At 39.3% G+C, this 24,111-nt stretch overlaps 2 protein-coding genes, 1 long non-coding RNA gene and 1 pseudogene across 4 annotated transcripts; all 4 read right to left on the minus strand.

Annotated features, from left to right (window-relative positions):
• Positions 1-955: 955 nt before the first annotated feature.
• LOC136255079 (leucine-rich repeats and immunoglobulin-like domains protein 2) lies at positions 956-9,209 on the minus strand. The gene is made up of 4 exons (XM_066047799.1): positions 8,963-9,209; positions 8,640-8,906; positions 6,675-6,965; positions 956-1,254 (listed from the first exon to the last, which is right to left on the minus strand). Exons 1-4 carry the CDS (start codon positions 9,207-9,209, stop codon positions 956-958), a joined length of 1,104 nt encoding a protein of 367 aa, XP_065903871.1.
• A 2,344-nt stretch (positions 9,210-11,553) lies between these two features.
• LOC136256615 (uncharacterized) lies at positions 11,554-20,282 on the minus strand (annotated as a pseudogene).
• On the minus strand, positions 12,679-14,677 carry LOC136256616 (uncharacterized). The gene is made up of 5 exons (XR_010701565.1): positions 14,561-14,677; positions 14,394-14,503; positions 13,080-14,331; positions 12,983-13,031; positions 12,679-12,928 (listed from the first exon to the last, which is right to left on the minus strand). It is a non-coding gene; the product is annotated as an uncharacterized lncRNA (long non-coding RNA).
• A 14-nt stretch (positions 20,283-20,296) lies between the features above and the next one.
• On the minus strand, positions 20,297-22,047 carry LOC136256614 (uncharacterized). 2 transcript variants are annotated; one of them, XM_066049596.1, is made up of 3 exons: positions 21,522-22,047; positions 21,193-21,455; positions 20,297-21,141 (listed from the first exon to the last, which is right to left on the minus strand). In XM_066049596.1, the coding sequence occupies exons 1-3, from the start codon at positions 21,989-21,991 to the stop codon at positions 20,297-20,299; spliced, it is 1,578 nt and encodes a 525-aa protein (XP_065905668.1). In that variant the 5' UTR covers positions 21,992-22,047. The 2 variants fall into 2 exon arrangements, with proteins under 2 accessions (XP_065905668.1, XP_065905667.1); XM_066049595.1 differs by having other exon boundaries at positions 20,297-21,455.
• Between the last annotated feature and the right edge of the window lie 2,064 nt (positions 22,048-24,111).

Here is a 24,111-nt window from a genome sequence, read left to right on the forward strand (position 1 = left end):
CATTATGAATGTTCTAATAGAGTACTTTTGACTGCTCTATTAGAATATGTTGATCTTCACTAATGTTTTCCTAATCATACTCTTGTTCTCCAGTTCTCTATAAATGCACTGTAGCTCTCCTCTATTCCCATCTTTTTGTACATTTGTACAGCCAAAATATGATGGTTTGGTGTTCTTGCTGCAAGCCCACAAGTTCAAATTTTGAAGGGGGTTTCTATATATGGGATCAATTTTAATTCAAATAATAATTATACTTTCCATTTTGTATGCCCTTGTTGTAATTGTGCTAAGCTCCCTACCCTTGTAATTATCATTCATTGTAATTAATTCATGTACAGTAGTTAAGTAAGTAATAAGGAAGTAAGTAAGGAAGCAAGCAAGTATAAGTTAGTGTAAGTTTTTGTTTGAATTGATAGCCATTTGATCTTCAGATCACTTTTTCAATTATTTTTTATCTTGTAATTCTGCATGTGCATCTGTAAATAAATAAAAAATCTGTTTACACATGGATGTTTATATGAATGCTCTGTTAGAGTTATTTGACTGCTCTATTAAAGTATCTTGATTTTGTTACAAATTTTCAAGTAGGTTCATATCCCATCTGTGGATACTTCCCTAATGTAAATTATGTTGTTATGCTGTTACCACTCACTTTTTTGTTTCCAAACTTTGTGTGTTAATAGGTTACTACTAATATCTTAGAAGCTAGATTCTGAAACCCTTGGAAAATCGCTAATGCACCCTGTATTACACCTAACTTAAATAAATGTACATGCCAGGCATCAGAACTCAGGCATGTGTATAAGTAATTGCTAGCAAACATCTTCAGTGAGGACAACTAGATCAATTTTAAATACATTGTGACAGCACATCAACACTATCTGTTACATTCAAGAAATTGTGATGTTCAGAAAAACACCATAACCTAACAATAAGCGTTCCAGTAAGCACTAAACTAATACACAACCAGTTGAGCACACTGCTCTGTTATTCCACCTTCATTAGTAGCCACACAACAATACTGTTTGTTGTATGATTGTTTAGCTTTAGGTATAGTTAAGGTTGAAAATGCCTGTCCTGTGTATTTCTTGATAGTGAAAGAGATTACTGCATTTGAGGGAAGACTACTGCCATCATTTGTTTTCCAGTCATACTTCAGTACACCGTAACTAAGTGCAAAGCAGCTAAATTCAGCGTCTTCATTTCTCTGCACTGTAACCTTCTCTGGTGGACTCAGTATCTCTGGTCTAGGAACTAATGAAGAAAAAACTAACACTGAATATCTGAAAAGTTATACTACATAAAAGCAGCTAAAGCTGTGAAGAATGAGGACACAGCCTTCAATAGCCTGAGTGAAAAAAGTTGTGAAATCAAAGGTGGCAGCCAAGAAATGGCTGCAATGCTATGTAATAAGTTTTAATAATGACGGCATTATTAGCATTAATATCATTGCAGACAATTCTTGGTTGCCAGTTTTGATTTCAGTTCCTCGACCCACAATTTAAGTTGTTTGGTTTTTGCATTGTAATTCCATAACTGTTACCTTTTCATTTTTCTAACCCAATTCTATGATGGCTAGCCTATGTACATAACCAAATTTCAAGTCATTCCCATAAGCGGTTTACCCAGTAGAAGTTTGATCTTCTTTACGTGAAGAAATGTTCATACCACAATGGACACTTACCAGATTCTTTGCAAACTTAGTACATGAATTCACCTTTACATGCCCTTCAAACTTCAAGGTAATCAAATTATGCATTTACATGTTATAGCCGGTTTTGTAAAGGCTACTTCAACTAAATCTTTTATTTCTCAGGCCAAACTCAGCCAAGTACAGGGTTGGTAGGTGGATAAAAATCCAAAATAAAAATTTTAATTTAATTTGCTAGCAGAAGAGTGAAAGTCAAACAGTAGGCCAAGCTATAATATTTCATGATTGCTGCACCACTAGACAGTTGCCTGTTATGGTAAAATATTAAGTGTTCTTACTTTGTGATAAGCTTAAAAGGTGACTTGCAATCCCTTTATGGCATTAATTCTACTTGCATGGTGATCACGTGTAAAAAAAATGTAAATATTTTGCACTGATATTTTTCTTCAGAATTACATCAGACAATTAATTAACATAGAGTTGGTCAGGTCCGAGAAGCAAAAAAAAAAAGTTGAAGTGGTCAAAGTGTGCAAAAAGAATTCCTGTAAACCATTTAAGAAGAAAAAATGAAGAAAACAATCAAACCTTTGGCTGCTCATATATCATGAATGGCAAGAACAAATTTAATCACATTAGCTGTGCCACCTGGAAGATAGCTATAATGTACTTTGGAGAAGGGACCATGGAGTCATGCAGGTGTGAAAATCGCATTATCTTTCTTCCTGTCACTGTACACACAGTGTAACCATAGATAATAGAGTACATAAATGGGATGGGAAATGCAGTAACATGACATTACTAAATATGTACATTTCTATTGGGATTCTGTGTATTACATCACAAACATACTCCTTATGCTTGCTGCACTTGTACTGAAGAGAAACAAACCATTGTAATGACAGAATTTTGAGTCCAATGACTGTGAAACTTTGCTACAATGAACTCAAATAAGCAATTGAGGGAATTGGATGGTACCAACTCTCAAGGAAGTTATACACAAAATAAAATGAGAGTGAAAAGTGAAAAACGGTTCTAAAAGTACCCATAACTTTCTTTGCAAATATAGTCTATACTATTAACTGTGATAAGCCTTTTCCTTACCATTTAATAGTGAGAACCAGAGAGAGAATATCAAAACAAAACAGGAACAGTTGCTCAAAGAAATGGCAAATATCTTTCATTTTAGCAAAAGTTTAAAATCACTAGCAGTACAACACAAGGGTAAAAGACTGTGTTGGTGACACGCCTAGCTTACCACAAGACTTAAAAAGTGGAAGAAGCAGGAAGCAGTGTATAACGGCAAGAAGTGTGGATGAAGCAGTGCAAGAGGCAATGTGGATGAGGCATGAAGGTACTATGAGTAAAGGTATAACAGCGTGCAATAGCCACAGTTAATGCGATACGCTTTGTTTCAAAATCTACAGTTTGAAATCTCCTGGCAATATCTCTCACAAAGGCCTATACATGCTGTAGTCTGTTTGGAATACTATTTGGCTGCTTAGAACACTAATTCCCCTACTTGAGCACAAAGCTGTCTTGTCTTATAAGATACGCATAACAAAAATCAAACCGGAAATCGCTTGCGTTTCCTATCCCTTTTATGTACTCTAGGTGTAACGCACCAGCTTTCTTGGCAGTATGACACACTACCGATACATAGATTGTAGCTCTACCCTGTACATAGATGATTTAGTAGTATCACATAGAAGAGCCTGCAGCACAAATTACAACTGCTTAATTAATTAAACAAATACTAGTATTTTAAAAATTGTCAATTTAAAAATGAAGTAGGGATCTATGTAATAAAAAGTAGTGAAACAAGAGATGAATGATGGTATTGCAGCATAGCTTGGTGGGAAGTCCCCACTTTGGCATTGAGCAAAATAGTTGTTATAGCTAATGTGCCAAAGTAGGGATTTTCGCACCGAGCTATGCTGTAACACCGTCATTCATCTCTTGTTTCACTATTTCTTATTGCATAGGTCCCTACTTCATTTTTAAATTAACAATTTTTAAAATACTAGTTTGTTTAGTTTTTTTTGTTGTAGCACAGCTAGATACAGTGTAACTTGTGACTGTTCTATTAGAATATCATACACGACTGTTGTATTAGAGTGACTGTTGTATTAGAGTAACTCAAGTCAGCCAAGTGGTGTGCAGCTAGCTAGACCAATAAGGGGTGAGGTCATATTGTTTACTGTTAAGCAGTTAGATAGATAGATTGTTAAGAGGTGTGGTCTCCATACTCTATTGCTATTAGTCTACCTAGATCTTTATTTTGGGTGTGGTCACGAACCTATTGTAAATGGGATCCCAATCGTGAAGTTGCAGATATATACCTTTATAGTAGCACCAGGGCTGAAGTGTTTCTGAAATCCAGCTCTGAATTAATTCTGTGGTGTCTAAATATGCAACTGAAAGAAAGTGTTGATATGGAAAATTAATGCCTCTATATGGTATCATTGGATGAAGGAGAAGACAAGCAACCTGATTGAAGATAAAAGAAATGACAAAGCGCAGAAGGCCTACACTCATCGGAATCCCAAAAATGCACGTCCCACTGGTGAGTTTGTTATTGTGGCGTAAAATGGTGGCCATGCGCTGCTTTGTTTGGCCATTAGCCTTGCAACTGTGGTCAGTCAGTCAGTCAGTCAGTCAGTCAGTCAGTCAGTCAGTCAGTCAGTCAGTCAGGCAGTCAATCTAAAATTCAAGTTTTGGCAATTTTTAAAATTCTATATCTGGCCACCTGTAAGTGTTTTGTTACAATTAATGCTGTATTATATATTATATGAACTAGTACTATTCCACAAAGGTGATTTTTGTCTCATAAGATGTCTCTAGGATGATTTACAAAGGTGGAATTTTGGGCAGCGCATGAAATTTTCAGGGGATCCCTACTTATACGGTACCATTGTACCATTTGATATGAAATGTGCACTAAGGATATTTGCTTCTTATTGTTTTACAGGTACATACCACTCTTGTTTCAATACTGTTTGTTGGAGTACAGTACTATGGCTTCTACTCTAGTTGAAGAAGTAGGGCTGTGGCTGTAGCCAGTTTTCTGCTATGATTGATTGAAAGGCAGACAGTATAAAATTCCATTGAACAATTTTTAAAGAATTCAGCGTAATATATATACAATATGATAGTACTGTGTAGTAGGAAGAGGAAGTAGCCCATCATCCAAAAAGCCTGTCTTGATTTCCCATCACAACAACATAGCAGTGTTAGTCAAGTTTAAACAAGCCCAAAAGTGCCTTCAAATTGACCGAAATGCTTTTGTCAAGTTGCTATTAAGACACATGGTAGTGTGTCGTGTGGCCAATATCGACAGGTAAAGAAAGAAAATGTGATTTTTCACAACTGCATAGCTCCTTGTTCCCTTCTCTCAATTACATCATTTTTGCATTATAGCTGTCCGGCAGGTAGGGTATTTTCTTAAGGGGCTTAGATTATTCATTTTGCACAATTTGCAAAACTTGAATGTTGAAAAAAGTTATCAGCATTTGAACCAAGGACCTCCATACTGAACACCTGAATCCTTAACCACTTGAACCACTGCTATTATGGCTGATCACCTTCTACTTCATAAATGAAAATTCTAGCTAAAATTTACTTATTTCGTAGATTTACCAATGGAATTTCTGTGTGAGTTCAATTAGATTTTCTCAATAATAAATGAATACTCACTACCCTAGGCTGGCTTTGGGGTTTATTTTTACTCATGTTTACAATGAAGACATTAATACCCATTTTTACCCATGTTTCTTCTTATCCACAGACACCAGTTTGACTTTTTGGCATGTTAATGCTAATAATGGGTGCATTATTAAATTTTATTAGCATTAATATCATTGCAGCCATTTCTTGGTTGGCACCTTTGATTTCACAACTTTTTTCACCCAGGCTTTGACTTTTCACAGCTTGGCTGCTTTTGTGCAGATGATATTTGATACAAACCTTGATGATACTGTATGTAACCAGTTGACAAGATAGAACCTTTGACTACTTTTATCAAGAGTTAAACTATTATTAACTCTTGCTTTTATTTATGGTAAGGTGGCGGAGGCATAAAAAATGTGCATGCTTCTTGTAGTCTTATGAATAGACTATATGTGTGGTCTATTTGTTGAATGAAAAATGATCAATTTGCATTGATTAGTGGTATGCCCAAGAATTTTTGACGGTGAACAACTATCGCATACCCCATACAAAAGCATGGGTAGCAAAAGCAGCTCAAGCTATAACTCGCCACTTACACTACAGACTTGGCTTTTCTTTCCAGCTACTATTCTATACAGGTAGAGGAATCTATTGATCTGGAAGAAGTACTGGTAAGTGGTCTATTTTCTGAGGTTCACAAATTTCTGTGTACATTTATTGCAGTCGTTTACCATCGTGATGTATTAAAATGTAACAAAATATGTTAAAATATCATGTTGTTTTGGAATGTTTTCGGCAGTGCATATAGTCTATTGTACAAAATTTAATAGATTACACTTAGGGGCCAACCCTTTGTTGAGAGCACCACATGGTTGTCTCATGAAGCATATTGTATACAGCTATAGCCAAGACCTAACCATACTTTATGAGTATTTGTAATGATCATTGTTATATTTTATTGTGATGGCAAGCAATGAAATCTTACTGCATTATGCTGAGGCTACCTACTTGTTAGACCAAAGCAAAATATTTGAATGTCATTGGTTACTTAGGGGGATCTAAATCTTGCAGACCTCTTGTTTTTTGTCTCAATGGATCCCTTACCTTAGAGTGATACAAAATATGGCAATTACATACACATAGGCAATGCACGAGTGAACAGTAAGTGTTGCACTAATTTATGAGGTGTCATGGGTTTGTTTTTACTAATAAGTGATACATTTCTCATGTCACAAGCAGCTGTAAAGGTACATTGTACTGTTAGATAATAATAGTCTATGCTTGTCAAATATACTCACAGCTGTGAAAGTATATTGTATTGTGTGTGATAATAATAGTCAAATACTCAGATATGTACCTTTTACTGTCAAGTTGGCACATGATGAAACACTTCCAGCCTCATTATAAGCAATACAACAGTATTTGCCAGTGTAATAACCCACTGCATTGCTGATTTCCAAGATACTTTTAATTTCATCTTCATCCTTTGCGTCATTATAAATTCTGGATGTTCTTGGAAGAAGACTCAACTCATGTTTTTGCCAGGTGATATTAGCATCGTAGCCTTTAGCAGCACACTGAAATTTAGCAATTCCAAATGCCATGATGTTCACATCCTTTGGATGCTGTAAGATTACTGGTGGAGACACTGTAGTAGTACGGTACAGTACAATAGCAAAAGGAAAAGGCATTAGATATTAAATAAAGCATGACAAATATACAGAACTTTTGAAATATGTAACTCATACCATAATTCACTTAAACTTCGAATTCGTTGTAATCCTTGAATTTTTACTAATTACTCACGTAACTGACATAGCTACTAGCAAAATTCCAAACATTATACTACTGTATGTGATGTACTGCTACAGCTTTTGCTGTTAAGTAATCATACAGTATGATAGTTACTGTATAGTAGGGACCACAAAGGAGTAGGCGTGGCCCACGAAACAATATCACCCAAATAACAGCCTCAATTTCCCCTGACGACGATGAGGCAGTATTGGTTAGGTAAAACTAAACCCAAACAGGCTTTCAGATTGACCCGATACGCTTTCAACAAGTTGCTACGGAATTTAAAAAATAATTTATTTAATGGAATTTTCTAGTGACTGACTGACTGACTGACTGACTGACTGACTGTCTGATGCCTTCAGACAAGCGTAACTCGATAACGGCTAAGGCTATGGGCTTGATTTTTTCACTGTTTGATGTCGCTTCAGCCTGACAGGTGCCCTACCGCAGTACATACAATGCATTCTTCATGGACTTACCAGTGTCCTCCTTTGTGTCCCATTCATCTTTGCTGACAGTGAAAAGTGTCGATTTGGTGATAGCACGTGATGGCTTCCATTTGTAACGGAAACATCTGTATTCGTCATAGTGGCTATATATTTTGATAGCAGAGGTGCTTTTCAAACAGTTCTTGATTTGTACTGCTGTGTTGAATATAGCCAACAATGAAGTGTAATGGATACTTCATTTTCAGATGATAATTGATATAACTGAGATGTACGGCACCATTTCTTTCGGTATGCGTGGACTGCAGAGGTGCTTTTTGAACAGTTCTTGATTCGAAATGCTGCGTAACGGGTTGAACATAGCAGACAACGAAGCATAATAGATACTTCACTTTTCAGACAATAATTAGGACGTGTGGTGCTATTTCAGATGTGGTATGTGTGGGTTCATCGGTCATAATAATTATTTACAAAAAGAGTTAACAAACAAGTACACAGAAAAATTTGGAATTTTTAACTAGAGTAGGGACCATAGCACATTGATAAAAAGTACTGAGACAAGCTGGAGTAGTGCATGATATTAAATCACAGTAAAACAATATCAAGTGTTATGTCCCTACTGTGCTCAAGATACCATAATGGAAATGCACAGTAGGGATATAACACTTCTTATTGTTTTATTGTGATTTAATATTGTCCACTACTCCAGCTTGTTTCAGTACCTTTTATCAATGTGCTATGGTTGCTACTCTAGTTGAAAATTTCAAATTTTTCTGTGTACTTGTTGGAATTAAAGAACATGGCTGACGATATTCCTACCACTGTAGTTATGTGCCATTGCTACAAATACTGTCATAGAACGGTAGTTTTTTATTCAGTGTACATGTGTACTTCATATGAAAATTGTTTTACCCCTGTACATAAAACATTTTGCAAAAAACAAAGTGAAGTATAGTAGGGTAACTGTGTGTAAACAGCGAAGTGGCTTTCTTTTAGTAACAGCCACAACTTTTGTATAACTAATAGCCGGTTTAGTGTGAGTGTGTATGTGTTATATTGTTGTATTTTAACGGACTTCTCACCATATACTACTAAATTGGCTGCTAATGTTGATGTAGCTACATCTCCATACTCATTAGTAACACTACACTCATAGTCTCCACTATCATTCTCCATCACGTTAGTGATCATCAGAGTGTCTCCAGTCTCTCCAGTAATGTTTGTTCCATTGTGTCTCCACTGGTACATGAAGTTCTCTACTCCCACACCACTCACTGTAGTAGTGAAGACAGCAGTGTGTGTCACCTCTACACTCTGATTGGATGGCGTCACTGTCACCTCTGGTAGACCTGTACCACCGATACAACATCCACACTACCATCTAACAGTATGCCAAAATACTTACCGCAGACTGTTAGTTGAGTAGCATTTGATGAAACACTCCCTCCTTCATTACTTACCACACAAGTGTATGTGTTATCATCAGATGATCTCACTTCTGGGATCACCAGGGTATTGGTGTTTGTACTAGTCACTTTACTAGGAAATGATCCTGATCTAATTGTCCACTGATATTTGACATTATAACCAGTAGCAGAACATGTGAATGTGGCAGTTTGAGTGAGATTCTCTCCTTGTAGTCTTGGATGCATTACTATTTCAGGCATTGGAACTATGTAAGAGAGAATACACATATAATATCATAGCAACACATGAACATTTGATTTTCTGTGTGAAAAGCCTTTCCAAAATCTCATGAATTTACAGTCAGGTGACTAGTTGTGTCACCATGGAATAGTTTAAGATAAACAGGTTTCAAATAGTTGCCTCATTCACAAATCCAGTGTTATGAAAATGGTGCAGGTCACATAATTATTATAGTATAAGAATGGCTTTCGCTGAGCAAGTTGTACAGCCCTTTAGTACTATCAAAAAACATGCTATTAAAAATGATGTCTTTGTATAGAATACTTCAATGGTCAATGGAGTGTGTTGTCTGCACCCAGAGCCTTTAAATACGAAGGGAAAAAGTTGATCACAAATAAATGGTAAAAGACTTTAGCATGTAAAGCTTGTTGTGAAATGTTTCGACTGATTTGTAATATTTGACCATTCTATTGAGTATATAAAAATCTGTCTCTTTTTGTGCACTCCTAGGAATAATGCAGTTCATGAAGTGGGGCTAAGCCCCTATAGCAAACAAAGGATTTTGTTTATGTGTTGTCAACCTTACACTACCAGACAATACAGTAATTTCATACCTGTTACAATTAGCCTGAAACTACTTATGTCATTTCCAGCAGCATTCATGGCCATGCAGCTGTATGTAACACTATGAAATGGCAAAGTGCTTCTAATGTATAGTCTACTGGATGACACACAGGCATTTCCAGGAGCACAATCTTGAGTTCCTTTTTGAAAAGATGTGATTATAGTATTGGAGTTATTCCTAACAGCTTCATTATTTAGAATCCAATGTATTGTTGGGAGAGGATATCCCTTTGCATTACATGTAACAGTAACTGCACTGAAAACACTCACAGTTTCGTTTGGAGGATTAATGTTAGTAATAACCGCAGGAACTACAGAAATGATTCATGATAATGATAATCTAATCCAAAACAGCCAAGCTGTAAAAAAACAGTGCGGCCCTCAAAAAGGCTATGGTGAAAAAAGATGTGAAATCCAAGGTGGCGGCCAAGAAATGGCTGTGATGGTAGATTAATGGTAAAAATTTTAATAACGACAATTCAGGTGAATTTTTGTGCCGCTTGGTCTTGGAAAAAATTCACCTAAATTGCCGTTATTAAAATTTTTACCATTAATCTACCATCACAGCCATTTCTTGGCCGCCACCTTGGATTTCACATCTTTTTTCACCATAGCCTTTTTGAGGGCCGCACTGTTTTTTTACAGCTTGGCTGTTTTGGATTAAATTTCATTTCTTTTTGTATTTCTATACCCAAAAGCCGGCCATAGCGGCTTTGGGACTTATTAACCTGTCTTTTTTTTCTTTACCACAGGAAGAAGAAAAGATGAAGCAGATGTACTTTAAATATTTCTGATTTTATCAGTAAATGTACAAATTAGATATATATACAAGTGGAACAAAAAATTAGGAATTTTCAATATGAGTAGGGATCAAAGTAATAAAAAGTACTGAAACAAGAGAGATTATCTACCACCTGAAGTCATGCTAGTACACACGTAATCGCTACTTCAGTTGCCAAGATTTAAGATATAATGGCACTGAAGTAGGGATTATGTGTGTACTAGCATGACTTCAGGTGGTAGATAATCTCTCTTGTTTCAGTACTTTTTATTACTTTGATCCCTACTCATATTGAAAATTCCTAATTTTCTGTTCCACTTGTTTGTGTACTTTTTACAAACATTGCATGAATCTTATCTTTTATGTGCATGCAGTTTCTATTACACAGGACACTAAAGTTACTATTTCTTCAATGTCCATGGTTTGCTAGCTATGTTATAGAGTCATTGCTTTGATACCACATAGCCTAAATATTTCAAGGGGGAAATTTCAATTTTTGCTGATTTTGAGGTTTTGGAGGGTTATCAATGAAAACTTTATCCTTGAAATATTTAGTGCCCTATAGCTACATTACAATTGAAATCAAAAATATTCCCTCCTCAAAATATTTAGGCTATGCAGTATCATACAGTTATTATGATAGTATTTTTTTGATGTTCATGATAATTGTACATGACTTTGATTGTAGTGTATGAGAAAGTGCATGAATAAGTAAAATTCTGGTATAGCAGTATGAAATTAGGTATCAGCAGCAATTCAGAGCAGCAATAAGTGAAATATGGGTGTAAACACTGTGGCCAAGCCAAGAAGCACCACGCATACAGAGGCTAGACCATATTCAACACCTATCAACAGTTTTCTGTAACCAGTAGAGGTGTTAACTTGATTCGATCAAGCTGAACTTAAGGTGTGATAGTACAGATTGATGAGTCTCATCCCTTACAAAATAATACTATTAGCAGTGCTGATAATAATTATTGACAACAAATGGTCCTGTGTATTGCTGTCCATTGTGATCTGCTGCTGGTTGCTGTTGCAGTGTTTATTGTCCACGTCCCCTTCCTCTGCCCTGTCTTCGTCCCCTGCCTCCTCTTCCTCCATCCCTCTTCCCATTAACCTGGCTCTGTCCTAGTCTCTCAGGCTTGCCTCTTCCATCTCCTCTTCCTCTATCATCCCAGCTCTGCCTTTCTGTGAGATCATTAAATCAATCACATGCATGCATCATATCCATGCATCGAAATTTTCCATACTTAGCTTGTCAATCTGCCTTGTTAAGGCGTTCCTCTCGGCGATGAGCTTCTCGATGTCAACTACAGAATGCAGCCATGGTGTTGTCGTAAAAGGCACAATATATGCCTAGCCTGCATGCATTAACACTAACTTTTGGTGTTCTCGTGATCCTGACCGTGCTTCTCTTTAAGTGCCACTGAAAACAATAATCGTTAGTTAAGATACTGGCAAAATTTCTGAGCTATTCGCGTACCTTCCCCTTCGTTGCCATTGGCGCTATCAAGGCTGTAGTTACTTGCTAGAAAATAAGGAAGGCTGTAAAGGGATAAATGTAAAATTTTGTACAAAACGTACCCGACATGTCTGCTGCACAACTTTCTCTTCACACGTGTTGAAACTTCGCGCCCAAATACGGTATGCACGTGACAGAAGACCAGTCTAGTCTCGTGCGCCAAACGCTATTAGCGCGGGCCTGGCTGCGCATGAGGCTAGACTGGCCGCCCGCCCGTGTACCGCACCCATGTGCACGTGAGTCGGTTGTGTGTCAAAATTTTAATGTCAAAATGCACAGATAGGGCAGACGCTAATATAAGGGACTATAAAATAAGCGTCCAAGCAAGAGGGTGCTAGCTAAATCCGGGTTGAGCACTTTCCCATCCGGCTACACTGATGGTTTAGTAGGCTACTTGTTAAGGAAATTTTTTCCCTGGGTTTAGACTGCATACTACCCTCCAGCACCAGATTGCGCCAAGGGAATGGAACCAAGAGCAGCATCAACAACTTTCGGCCAAGGAGTAGCTACGCCATGCAAAGATTTGGAATCTCGAAGCCCAGTGATTTAAAGATGCCATTAATGACAATTGGACACATACAATGCTGTGTTTGTGTATGCATAGTGTTCATATTCTGCTGTGTTGTGATCTCCTTATTGGTCTGGTCTATTGTTAATTTGTTCTCGTCCACGTGCATTTTTGTCCCCATCTTCTACCTATCTCGTGTTCCTTGCTTGCCCCTGCCTCTTCGACTCCGTGCAGTTCCGTCTCATTGCTCTTCATCCCTACATCCACTGCTTGGCTCCACTTGGTTTTTCTATAACACAATGTTAGAAACAGAGTGCTGGCATTTCATGTATCACTGACTTACTTTATTTACTTACAGACTATTCCTCTCTTAATCAGTTTCTTGATGTCAACTACAAAATGAAATGTTATCACATGCCGTAGGAGGCATCAGTACTAACTTTTGTTCATGAAGTCGTCTGGTATAAGTCTGTACAGCTGCATTATCCTGTTCCTTGGTTGATGCCGAGACTAAACATCGCCTTACTCATCTTATCAGTAAGGAACTGTTATCACTACAGAACAGCTTACAACATGCAAAGTAAGAAAGCAAACAAATGCATGTGGCAATGCATAAATGGCCAGTTAGTGTACTTCCACCATACTCCCGCTTTACCCACACGCACACATTAAAGTGTACACTAACTGTCCATTTAGTAGCCACATCACACTTCAGTGAAGCATGCAGCAATTGGATGGTTACTGACAATTTCACTTTTATTACTAGCCAAGTATATGTACCAACACAGACTAGTTCCACACTTTTACCACTGGCCAAGTACCAGCATGGCCAGTTCCACACTTTTACCACTGGCCAAGTACCAGCACGGCCAGTTCCACACTTTTTCCACTGGCCAAGTACCAGCACGGCCAGTTCCACACTTTTACCACTGGCCAAGTACTGGTATGGCCAGTTCCACACTTTTACCACTGGCCAAGTACTGGTACGGCCAGTTCCACACTTTTACCACTGACTGAGTATTGGTACGGGCCAGATCCACACTTTGACTGAGAACTACAGTATAAAGTTCCATGTTTACTAAGTACCTGAAGGTTTCAAAGCAACACATATAGCATTGATAAAAGCACTGATTGACAATAACCAACATTTTTAGGATAGTACCATTACAGGTAACGATGACAGTTACCTCCTCCCTATTGCAGTAACAACCTCAAAATGATTCCCTATGTAGTATTATGTACATGGATTTACCATATACATCCTCGGGAATTGTCCGGTTAACACTGCCAGGAAACATGGCTAGCCAAAACTCACCAGCCTTGAAGGAATAAATTACCGTTTGAAGTAAATGGGCCAGTATACCTATTTCAAAATCAGTACCCCATGTTCCATTATTGGCCATTCCAGTTTGTTCAAGGTAGCTGTCAACAGTAGTATAGCCACCATTATAGGATTCCAAGTAGTTTTGATGGCCATTGGCTCCAATGCAGCTCAGATATTGACAACATGTGAGCTGTAATGGCACTTCGTATTTCAAAGTGTTGATTTTCTCACCCAGTGATAATGTAGGACATGGTTCTAAACAGGCAATTTCCATCACCTTATTCTGTAGGGGACATCGCTGTGTGTACAAGAACTCACAAATCACAACACACACCACTTGACATGTGATGGGATGGACTGCACAACACCTGTATGCATGAACAATACAATGAAGTGAAGTTAGTTGTAATGGTTACAAACCAGTTCTTACCAGTTTCCCTCTATTCTGAAGGGGACATCGCTGTGTGTACAAGAACTCACAAATCACAGTATCACTAAGCACACGCCACTTGACATGTGAAGGGATGGAATGCACAACACCTGTATGCATGAACAATACAATGAAGTTAGTTGTAATGGACACAAACCAGTTCTTACCAGTTTCCCCTCTATTCTGAAGGGGACATCGCTGTGTGTACAAGAACTCACAAATTACAGTACCAGTGTTATATGCTTAAGAAATTTAATACATGTCAGCAGTGATGATGTAATCAGTTAGTGCACTCCCACCACACTCCCGCATTTCAGCACACACAAATACTGCGCACTAACTGATCACAAAATAGCTCCATCATTGACTCACAAGTAATTTTCTGTACTTCCAAAGGAGGCGACATATAAGTCTCAGAACAAACCATAGACCTCAATGTACACACTAATGGAAGGAAGGACAGCACAGGGACACTTGAGTCCACAAGTGTCACCCATTACTTGTATTGCAGAAGTCAAGCTAGTCATGTTTAGAAAGACTAACAGGGTCACTATGTGGTTTAAGTACTCATAGTTTGGCCACACGCCTACCACTGCCTGAGTACCCAAGACTGCCGACAGACCAGTTTTTGTGTGGTTTAAGTACTCAGTTTGGCCACATGCCTACCACTGCCTGAGTACCCCAGACTGTCAACAGACCTGTTTTTGTATGGTTTAAGTACTCACAGTTTGGCCACACACGTACCACTGCCTGAGTACCCCAGACTGCTGACAGACCAGTTTTTGTGTGGTTTAAGTACTCAGTTTGGCTACATGTCTACCACTGCCTGAGTACCACAGACCCCAGTTTAGCAAAAGCATTAAACAATGACAGAGTATATGTGATGGAGCTATTATACACTGCATACAATGTAAGCACTGCAATACAACCATACTACCTCCTCCATATAGCAGTGACCACTTCAAAGTGGTTTCCTGTATAATAAATATACATGGACTTGCCATTCACATCCTCTGGAATTGTCCGGTCAATACTGCCAGGAAACACTGCCAGCCAATACTCACCAGCTTTGAACGAATAAACCACTGTTTGTAGTAAATGGGCCAGTATAGCCATTTCAAAATCAGTACCCCATGTTCCACTACGGGCCATTCCAGTTTGTTCAAGGTAGTTGTGAACACTTGTATAGCCGCCATTGTATGATTCCAAGTAGTTTCGATGGCCATCAGCTCCAATGCCATTCAATAGCTCAGGTATTGACAACATGTGGGCTATAATGGCACTTCGTATTTCAAAGTGTTGATTTTCTGACCCAGTGATGATGTAGGACATGGCTCTAAACAGGCAATTTCCATCACCTGATATGCGCTTGAGAGAACGCAGATCAGGCCGAGTTAATATCACATCAGAACCACTATCTTGTCGTCGAAATGGACCAACAAAACTGTATCCCAGTTGTGTACATTTCTGCCTCTACCAGTCTACATCCACAGGGTAATACCTGTAGTCTCTCCACTCAGTTCAGTTCTCGGTGCTGTTGGCCTTTCAACAGCAGTGATTTCACAGTCACCACTTGCTGATCTTGAGCCTGTAGATGGTGCTCTATCACTTTTCTATTTTTTTACTATCACCGCAAGCTCCATCACTTGCAGACATTGTCCTCTTTTTTGATGTAGATTTGTGTACAGTTTTCTTTGCAGGTGGTTCCAACTCACTGGAGCCATCTAGCAGTGTTCTTTTCACTGGTGCTCTCTTCTGTTTGACAGCTTCGTAGAGAGGAAGGTCCTTTCTGAAGCTGCTTTGCAGTCGATTGGCCTCTTCAAGGGATTTGTTACACACCTTAATTGAAGATGGATCAAAGGAAGTGAGATACAATCCACTTAATGATCGCACCCGTGAGACAGCCACATAAGCCATACCAGCACAGAAGACTTTGTCAGATAAGTCAATTATGGCACAATCCAGTGAAAGTCCTTGGCACTTGTGAATGGTAACAGCATAAGCTACTGTTAAGGGAAACTGTTTCCTATACACATAAGTTTTTCATTAGCAGGAATTTACTTTTAACCCTTTCAACAGGATAGGGCACCTCAAAATGGTCAAATTTCACCATCACTGTATGGGCTGAAATCGCTGCAACCGTACCCAAAGCTCCATTGACCAATCCCTGCTTTGTATCGATGTTTCTCCTAAGCATCACTCGTGCTCCCATGGCAATAAACAACTCTGCTTCCAAACCTGCTGTCTGGTTGCAGTCCTTGTTGAGCATTTTAAGTTTTTAGCTGCAGTTTTATCCCACTTACGGGTGGTGACAGTTTCGTCAATCTCATCGACACATGTCAGCTTATACAATTTGGCGTCCAGGGTGTTAAGCATGTCGTGGTTGAAATCACTACAAGCCTTTCTTGTTGGAAACAGGCAAACAGGCGAATTGTATGTCTTGCACAATTCCTTGAACTTCTGCACAGTTGTTTCATGTATAACTCTTTCAGCAAGACACTTTGTGGTTTCCTCAGAAATGTATCCACGACGAATTTCGTCTAGCACTTCAATGTACTTGCTATCTTTCTTTTGGCGTTCATTCACTGTAAGCTCATCATAGATGATTGTGTCTTTCCAGATGTTTACAGCAGTCATACAGCCTAGTCTGCTGACCACAAGCTTATTGCTCAACTTTGAGAACACTGGATCACCTGTAACAGGTGGGAGCTGCAAGATGTCACCTACAAACAGCATATTCACCCCACCAAACCAATCCGTACCACCAAATATTTCCTGCAGCCTCAAATGAATATATGCTAAGTTAAGGCTGGACAACATGGAGACCTCATCAATGATGACCAACTTCAGAGCGCACAGCTTGGTGCGCATGATCTTCTGTGCATCTTTTGACAGTGACCAATAGCCAGCAGTCTTGCCTTCATGTTCAATAGGTAGCTGAAACAGTCTGTGGACAGTCACACCACAAACATTATGAGCAGCCAATCCAGTTGGAGCCGCTACAGTACATACAGTCCCACTTTCAACATCTTTCCACATATCCTTAACTTGACTTCTAATAGTTTCAATCAAGAAGGATTTTCCAGTACCTCCAACTCCACTGACAAACATATGCAAAGGTTTGTATTCTTTACAGCCACACTTTCCTGTGTCATGCTCATGTTGGTGGTTGAGATGGTCGGTGATCTTGTCAAAGACACGTCGTTGGTCTGCATTGAGCATGTCAACACGCTGGTCCAAATCCAAAGAATCTAGTGCGTTATCTTCCATGTCGTGCACATCTTGCATAGCTGCTTCAGCTTCACCGATCAACTTTACACCTTCTTCCTCTTCCCTCTTATCTTCATCAGGGACTTCCTCGCCATCTTCCTTCTTTCTGGCTTCATCAATTTCTTTCATCTTAGATTGCGCTTGCAGCATACGTTGAAGGCTCTCGTGGTGATCCTTCAAGCTGTCACAATCCTCCAGAAACTCACTGAAAGCCTCTTCTGCTGTCTTGCCTTCACCTACCAAATCTGACTCCTCAGTAAATGGCACAAACAGCAACAACAAGGAGTAGTAGTAGTCTTCACGTTGCTCTGGTTTGTTAGGATCAAATATTTTGTGATTGACAATTTTTGGTTTTAGCAGCTTTCTGTACTGCCTGTTGCCAGAGGCATCAGTGCCACTTTTCACATACCACTTGACAAAATCAAACAAGCAAACATCCTTCAACTCTTCAGGCCTTTTGGGATAGAAATCATCTAGCAGGCTTTCTTCATACAGGTCATCACTATCTGGATTGAGTTCTGCCATTTCTTTAAGCTCCTTATGTTTGCGCACTCTCCTCTTCCTCTTGTGAGGCATATCGGCGGCAACAAACTGAACTGTTTCTGATTTTCCACACAGATGGTCACCAGTAAGCAAATATGATGCTTCATAAAGGCCACATTCACGAGAGCGGAGAGACTTTACTCCAAAGCTAAATAACCTTTTGTACAGAGACTCTCCGTCAGGGATTTCTGACCACAACTCCTGCATATGGCTCTTCTCTGCCTTCGTGATGTACCCAGTAACATACTGAGCTAGAGCCAAAGAAGATTCTGAAATAAACTGGATGTCAATGTTTGCCTTCCACAACAACAAAAGAATGGGATTGTAATCATTCACCCTTATTTCATTTTCGGATCGTGGAAGTGCATATATTTTGCTCTTGGATTTCAAGCTGTCATGCACTGGCTTCAATTCTCCTTCTTTGCTCACTTCACGAGGGAAGCTAAACCTACATTTTGTTATGTAAGTTGTTCCATACTTTCATTTTCTCTTGCAGTAGTCAGAGCATTTATGAAGTTGGTACTTGGTTACCAAGCGATAAAGTTCAGGCTCTGTCTTTTCATCCGGGATTCTGCAAGTCATCCTGCATTTAATCCACTTGAGCACGTCTTCAGGAACATCTTTACCAATGACAGGCGCATTCTCGATCCAGAGTATCACATGGTAGTGTGGTGCCCCTCTGCCTTGATATTCCTTCTTCCAGAAGAAATGGGTGACCTTGCCAAGGACTTTTCCTTTCATGATGACAGTTTCAAAGAAGTCATGAAACTTCTGGCTAAATTTTCTTGATACAGAAATTGGATCTTCTGTACACAGCTTGGAAATGGGATACTTTCCGGAAACCTTGTTGACTTTCCGCAAGTAACGCTCGATTTCAGGGGAGTCATATTCCGCACATGAAAAAGTCAGAAATAATGTGGGACTTCCAAAATCCCTGATCATTGCATTAACATCACTCTTCTTCAAATACCAAAACTGCCGGGTCCCTCTTACAGACTGGAAGATAGTCAAGAGGTTAGCCTCAGTAGTGACATCACATTTGTCAACGTTGTCGAGAAATTGTTTAACAGAGAGATCTCTTTTACCACAGGAGCTAAGGACATTGTAGATTCCTGCAGCTAACTCACGAAGCTCCTTCTGCCAGAGGTAATAAAATACAAACTCACAGTTCTTTCTATATCTGGAATCCTTATTGCAAAGTCGCGACTTGACATATTCGGAAAACGTCAACTTTTCAGCACGTGGATAAATTCACCAAACTCTCCAGTTGGGAACAGAGTGGGAAAGCACAGCACATCCAGAAAGTGCAAACGATTGTCCATGGGAAGTTCATGCACTGTGAGGAGCTTGTAATGCTGAATATCTTTACCTGTGGGCAAATTCTGATCCATAGATCTAACCGTGTAGGCTTGTAGACCTGCCACATCTTCATCTGAAGCCTTTTCTAGAATAGGACTGCTGGCATCATTGACAATTTCCATTGTCTTCTTAGCAGCTTCGTCTACACAAGCCACATCAACAGATGCATACAACCAGTTCGTTTTTTGCAACTTTTGTGCAGCTTGCTTTACACGTGGAATGTCAACCAAACCTTGCCAAACAATTTTGTCCTTGGTGGGACGTCCATCAACAATGATGTACAGTTCTGGGTCAGGTAGACCTACTAATTCGTCAATGTTTGAGCCAGCTCTGTATCCTGCTTCATCCAGCCTCTCCAAGGTATTCTCTAGTGGCAGTGGTAAGAAAAACATTGTTCCCTTGGCAGCCTTCAGAGCATTGTAAATAGGAATTTTTCCGGTGTAAGTTCCTAATCTCACAACTGTTTGGAAACACTTGGCTCGCTGAATGAGCTGAGTTTCCAACTGGATTTAATTTTGATAGTTCTTCTGGCACGGGAACCGTCCACAACCCATTGAGCACACAACGACCTGGCATTTTGTTGCTGTTCAATATAGGGCGACAATGTTGACAGACGTACAAGTCCTTGCCTGCCACATCGGGATCTTCCTGTAAGAGGTAACTTTTCAGGTCACACCAGATGTCAGAATTAAACTTTACGTCATGATACTTGAACATCGTGACACTTTTTATCAAGTGCATTGTTCACATGAACAGCACGGGTATTCAGCATCCTCTTTTAGTTTCTTCTCAAAGTCACAAATGGTTTCGGCATATTTGACCTCCATTGACTCCTCAATGTCTCCAGTATCATCAACTGAGGAAGACAGTGATGATTCAATGCTTTTCTGATCTGAGGAACTTTTTGATAGAAAATTGCAGAGATCATTGCATTTGATGGCATTTTTCATACTATCGACATCTCCACTTTGCAAAGTAGTGTCAATTAAATGAACCAAATCACTGCTTCTCTTAGCACTGTAGATGTTAGCAAGCAGGCTGCGTATGACAGGATAGTGAACTGCAGCCTGCCTTAGAAGCCTCAGATGACTATTACAATATCCAGAAGCACATGGTAGGGGATGGCCCATAACATTTTGCACTCCCACTTCAGAGGCATCACCGTCATCATCATTACTTTCTGTTGCCCATCCATCATGAAGCATTTTCGTGTAATGGCCATGTTCACAGCCACTATCTAGATCTTGAAGAAAAGCCCGAACTTCTTCTAAGGGCCTTTCAAATGCCAACTTGATTTGTAGGATTTCATCCATCTCTTCATCAGTCAGTTGTTTACAGAGTTCGCTGCACCTCCAGCTTTTAGGGCGGTCATCACTGGTTCTACCTGTGCCAACTTCTTCAGCTAACACACAACACCCTCTCTCATCAACCGGAATCACAGTGCTGTACAAAGGACACTCCTGTGGATCAGGGGACTTTGACCTGGTCACAAGACATCTGTTATCATGGTCAACAATTGTAACCTCTTCAGGAGCTGAGAACTTGTAGGCAGTCTCATAGTAGTATGGCTCAGAAGCTGAAGAGTGTAATTGTATTTCCAAGTCATCTTCACTGACTAGGTGGATACCTGAAATTTTCCTAAGACTTCTTAAAAGTACCCCAACACTGGTTTTCCTAGTTGACAGTGCTTCATGCATGAGCTTTCTGGATACTATTCTACAAGCAGTCTTTTTCCTGGTGGTAAGTGACATTTCATCTACAATGGAGTAAAACAGTTCTGTAAATCTATTGACAATTGCAGAGCATGTTTCCTTCTGCTGCAAGAGACCCTTGATCATGCTATCCACACACGAATGCATTTGAGATTCAGTAGGCGGCTTAAGCAAGTACCTATAGCAACAGAAAGAAGTGACGAGAAAATAAAATTAATTAAGGAATTAAGTGAAACAACATTACCTGTGTTTAGATTCTTTGCACAGTTTCTCAATATTAGAAAAGTAGTACTTGCTGGTTGAGGATCTAGTAGTAGCACGGGATTTGGCAACATCCTTGCGGTAATGTTCTTTAGTGCTCTCTGCAGAATCCACACGAGACTTTTCCAAGTCTTGATGGTAGTGTTCCCTTTTCTTTTTTGCAACTTCAGTGCGAGACTTTTCCAAGTCTTGATAGTAGTATTCCCTTTGCCTTTCTGCTGACTCAATGCGAGACTTTGCCAAATCGTTTTTAAATGATGTTTTGGTGGCTTCAGCTGATTTCTCACGCGACGCTGTTACATTTTTGTAGTACTCATTAGCATGACGCTGTGATCGGCATTCACTGCTGTACTTGTCCTTTCTCTCTGAGAGTATAGACTCTCTATGAGCTTCATAGTACGCCCTGTTATTCTCCTTCTTTCTACTCTTCCGCGCCGCTTCCTTCGAAGGCATTGCCGCACCCAATATTGCCTCAGAGAAAACACACAAAGCAATAATAACCACAATACCCTTAGTTAACGCTATTTTGCGACGAATTATTTCTAATATCGCTCAAATACTTGAGGTAGATACGTTGTTTACAGCAAAGAAATGCGTTTACAAACGCAAGCAATATTAATTTTGCCGGTTAACTTTGCCAGAAACAAAAGATATAAGTCGCTAAATATATTCACTTACACGTACAAAGCTTCCCGATTGTGAACAGCTCGCCCTTCCTGCTCAAAATCAACTTCGAACTTTCAACCACGTGTATTCGAATATTTTACCGCGAAGATTATGATTACCGTATTTAGCGAGCACTTTTATTGAAACGGACGGCGCCATACATTGAAGCCATTTGTGGAGTTATTAACACTACCTGTAGTGAATCCAGGACGATGGCGACATTAAAGAACGATGAAAGGTAAGACCCTAGCGCAAGGATTGTATTTCTATCGGTGTAGGAAAGGTTTAATCTATAGGCAAAGCGAGCCGTTTTCATGCAAGAAGTAGGACTGTAGCTGTTGCCATCTTCCCGCTAGGCCTGGCTGAAGGCATCAGTTAGGGAGTCAGTCACTAGAAAATTCGATCAGATAGAATTTTTTTTTAAATTCGTGGAAACTCATAGGATGCATTTCGTGCCGTTTTGAAGGCGAAATCGTGCTTCACTTTTGTAATACAATACTGCTGAATCGCCGAGATGGTTTTGCAAGTCTGCTTTTGGTGCGTAATTTTTTGGCGGGAAATCGTGAACCTTGACGATCCCTACCATTAAGTACTACCGTACTTAATGATATATATTATATATATATATAATACATATATTTATTACAGAACTCTCCATGGTGGTTTCTTTGTAACTGAACACTCTACAAGGTGACTTCTTCTTGCTGCTCTCTCTACAGGGTGAATTGTTTGTAGCTGAATAATCTACAAGGTAACTTTTTCTAGCTGATCTCTCTATAGGGTGATTTGTTTGTAGATGAACTATCTACAAGGTAACTTCTTCTAGATGATCTCTCTACAGGGTGATTTGTTTGTAGCTGAATTCTGTGCAGGTGATTTCTTTGTAGCTGAGCTCTTTACAGAATGGTTTCTTTGTAGCTGAACTCTCTACAAGGTAACTTCTTCTAACTGGTCTTTCTACAGGGCAATTTGTTTGTGGCTGAATTTTCTACAGGGTGATTTCTTTGAAGCTGAACTCTCTACATGGTGGTTTCTTTGTAACTGAACTCTCTACAAGGTAATTTCTTCTAGCTGATCTCTCTACAGGGAGATTTGTTTGTAGCTGAACTCTCTACAGGTGATTTGTTTGCAGCTGAACTCTCTACATGATGGTTTCTTTGTAGCTGAACTCTCCACAAGGTAATTTCTTATAGCTGATCTCTCTACAGGGAGTATTGTTTGTAGCTGAATTCTCTACAGGTGATTTGTTTGCAGCTGAACTCTCTACATGATGGTTTCTTTGTAGCTGAACTCTCTACAAGGTAACTTCTTCTAGCTGATCTCTCTACAGGGAGATTTGTTTGTAGCTGAACTCTCTACAAGGAAACTTCTTCTAGCTGATCTTTCTACAGGGAGATTTGTTTGTAGCTGAACTCTCTACAGGTGATTGTTTGCAGCTGAACTCTCTACATGATGGTTTCTTTGTAGCTGAACTCTCTACAAGGTGACTTCTTCAAGCTGATCTTTCTACAGGGAAATTTGGTTGTAGCTGAACTCTCTACAGGTGATTTGTTTGCAGCTGAACTCTCTACATGATGGTTTCTTTGTAGCTGAACTCTCTACAAGGTAATTTCTTCTAGCTGATCTCTCTACAGGGAGTTTTGTTTGTAGCTGAACTCTCTACAGGATGGTTTCTCTGTAGCTGATCTCTCTATAATGTAACTTCTTTTAGCACATGTCTCTACAAGGTCACTAGTTTGTAGCTGAACTCTCTACATGATGGTTTCGTTGTAACTGAAGTCTCTACAAGGTGACTTCTTCTAGCTGATTTTTCTAGAGGGTGATTTGTTTGTAGCTGAACTCTCTACAAGGAAACTTCTTCTAGCTGATCTCTCTACAGGGAGATTTGTTTGTAGCTGAACTCTCTA

The sequence above is a fragment of the Dysidea avara genome, chromosome 5 (genome assembly GCF_963678975.1).
Source record: "Dysidea avara chromosome 5, odDysAvar1.4, whole genome shotgun sequence".
Classification (NCBI taxonomy): Eukaryota; Metazoa; Porifera; class Demospongiae; order Dictyoceratida; family Dysideidae; genus Dysidea; species Dysidea avara.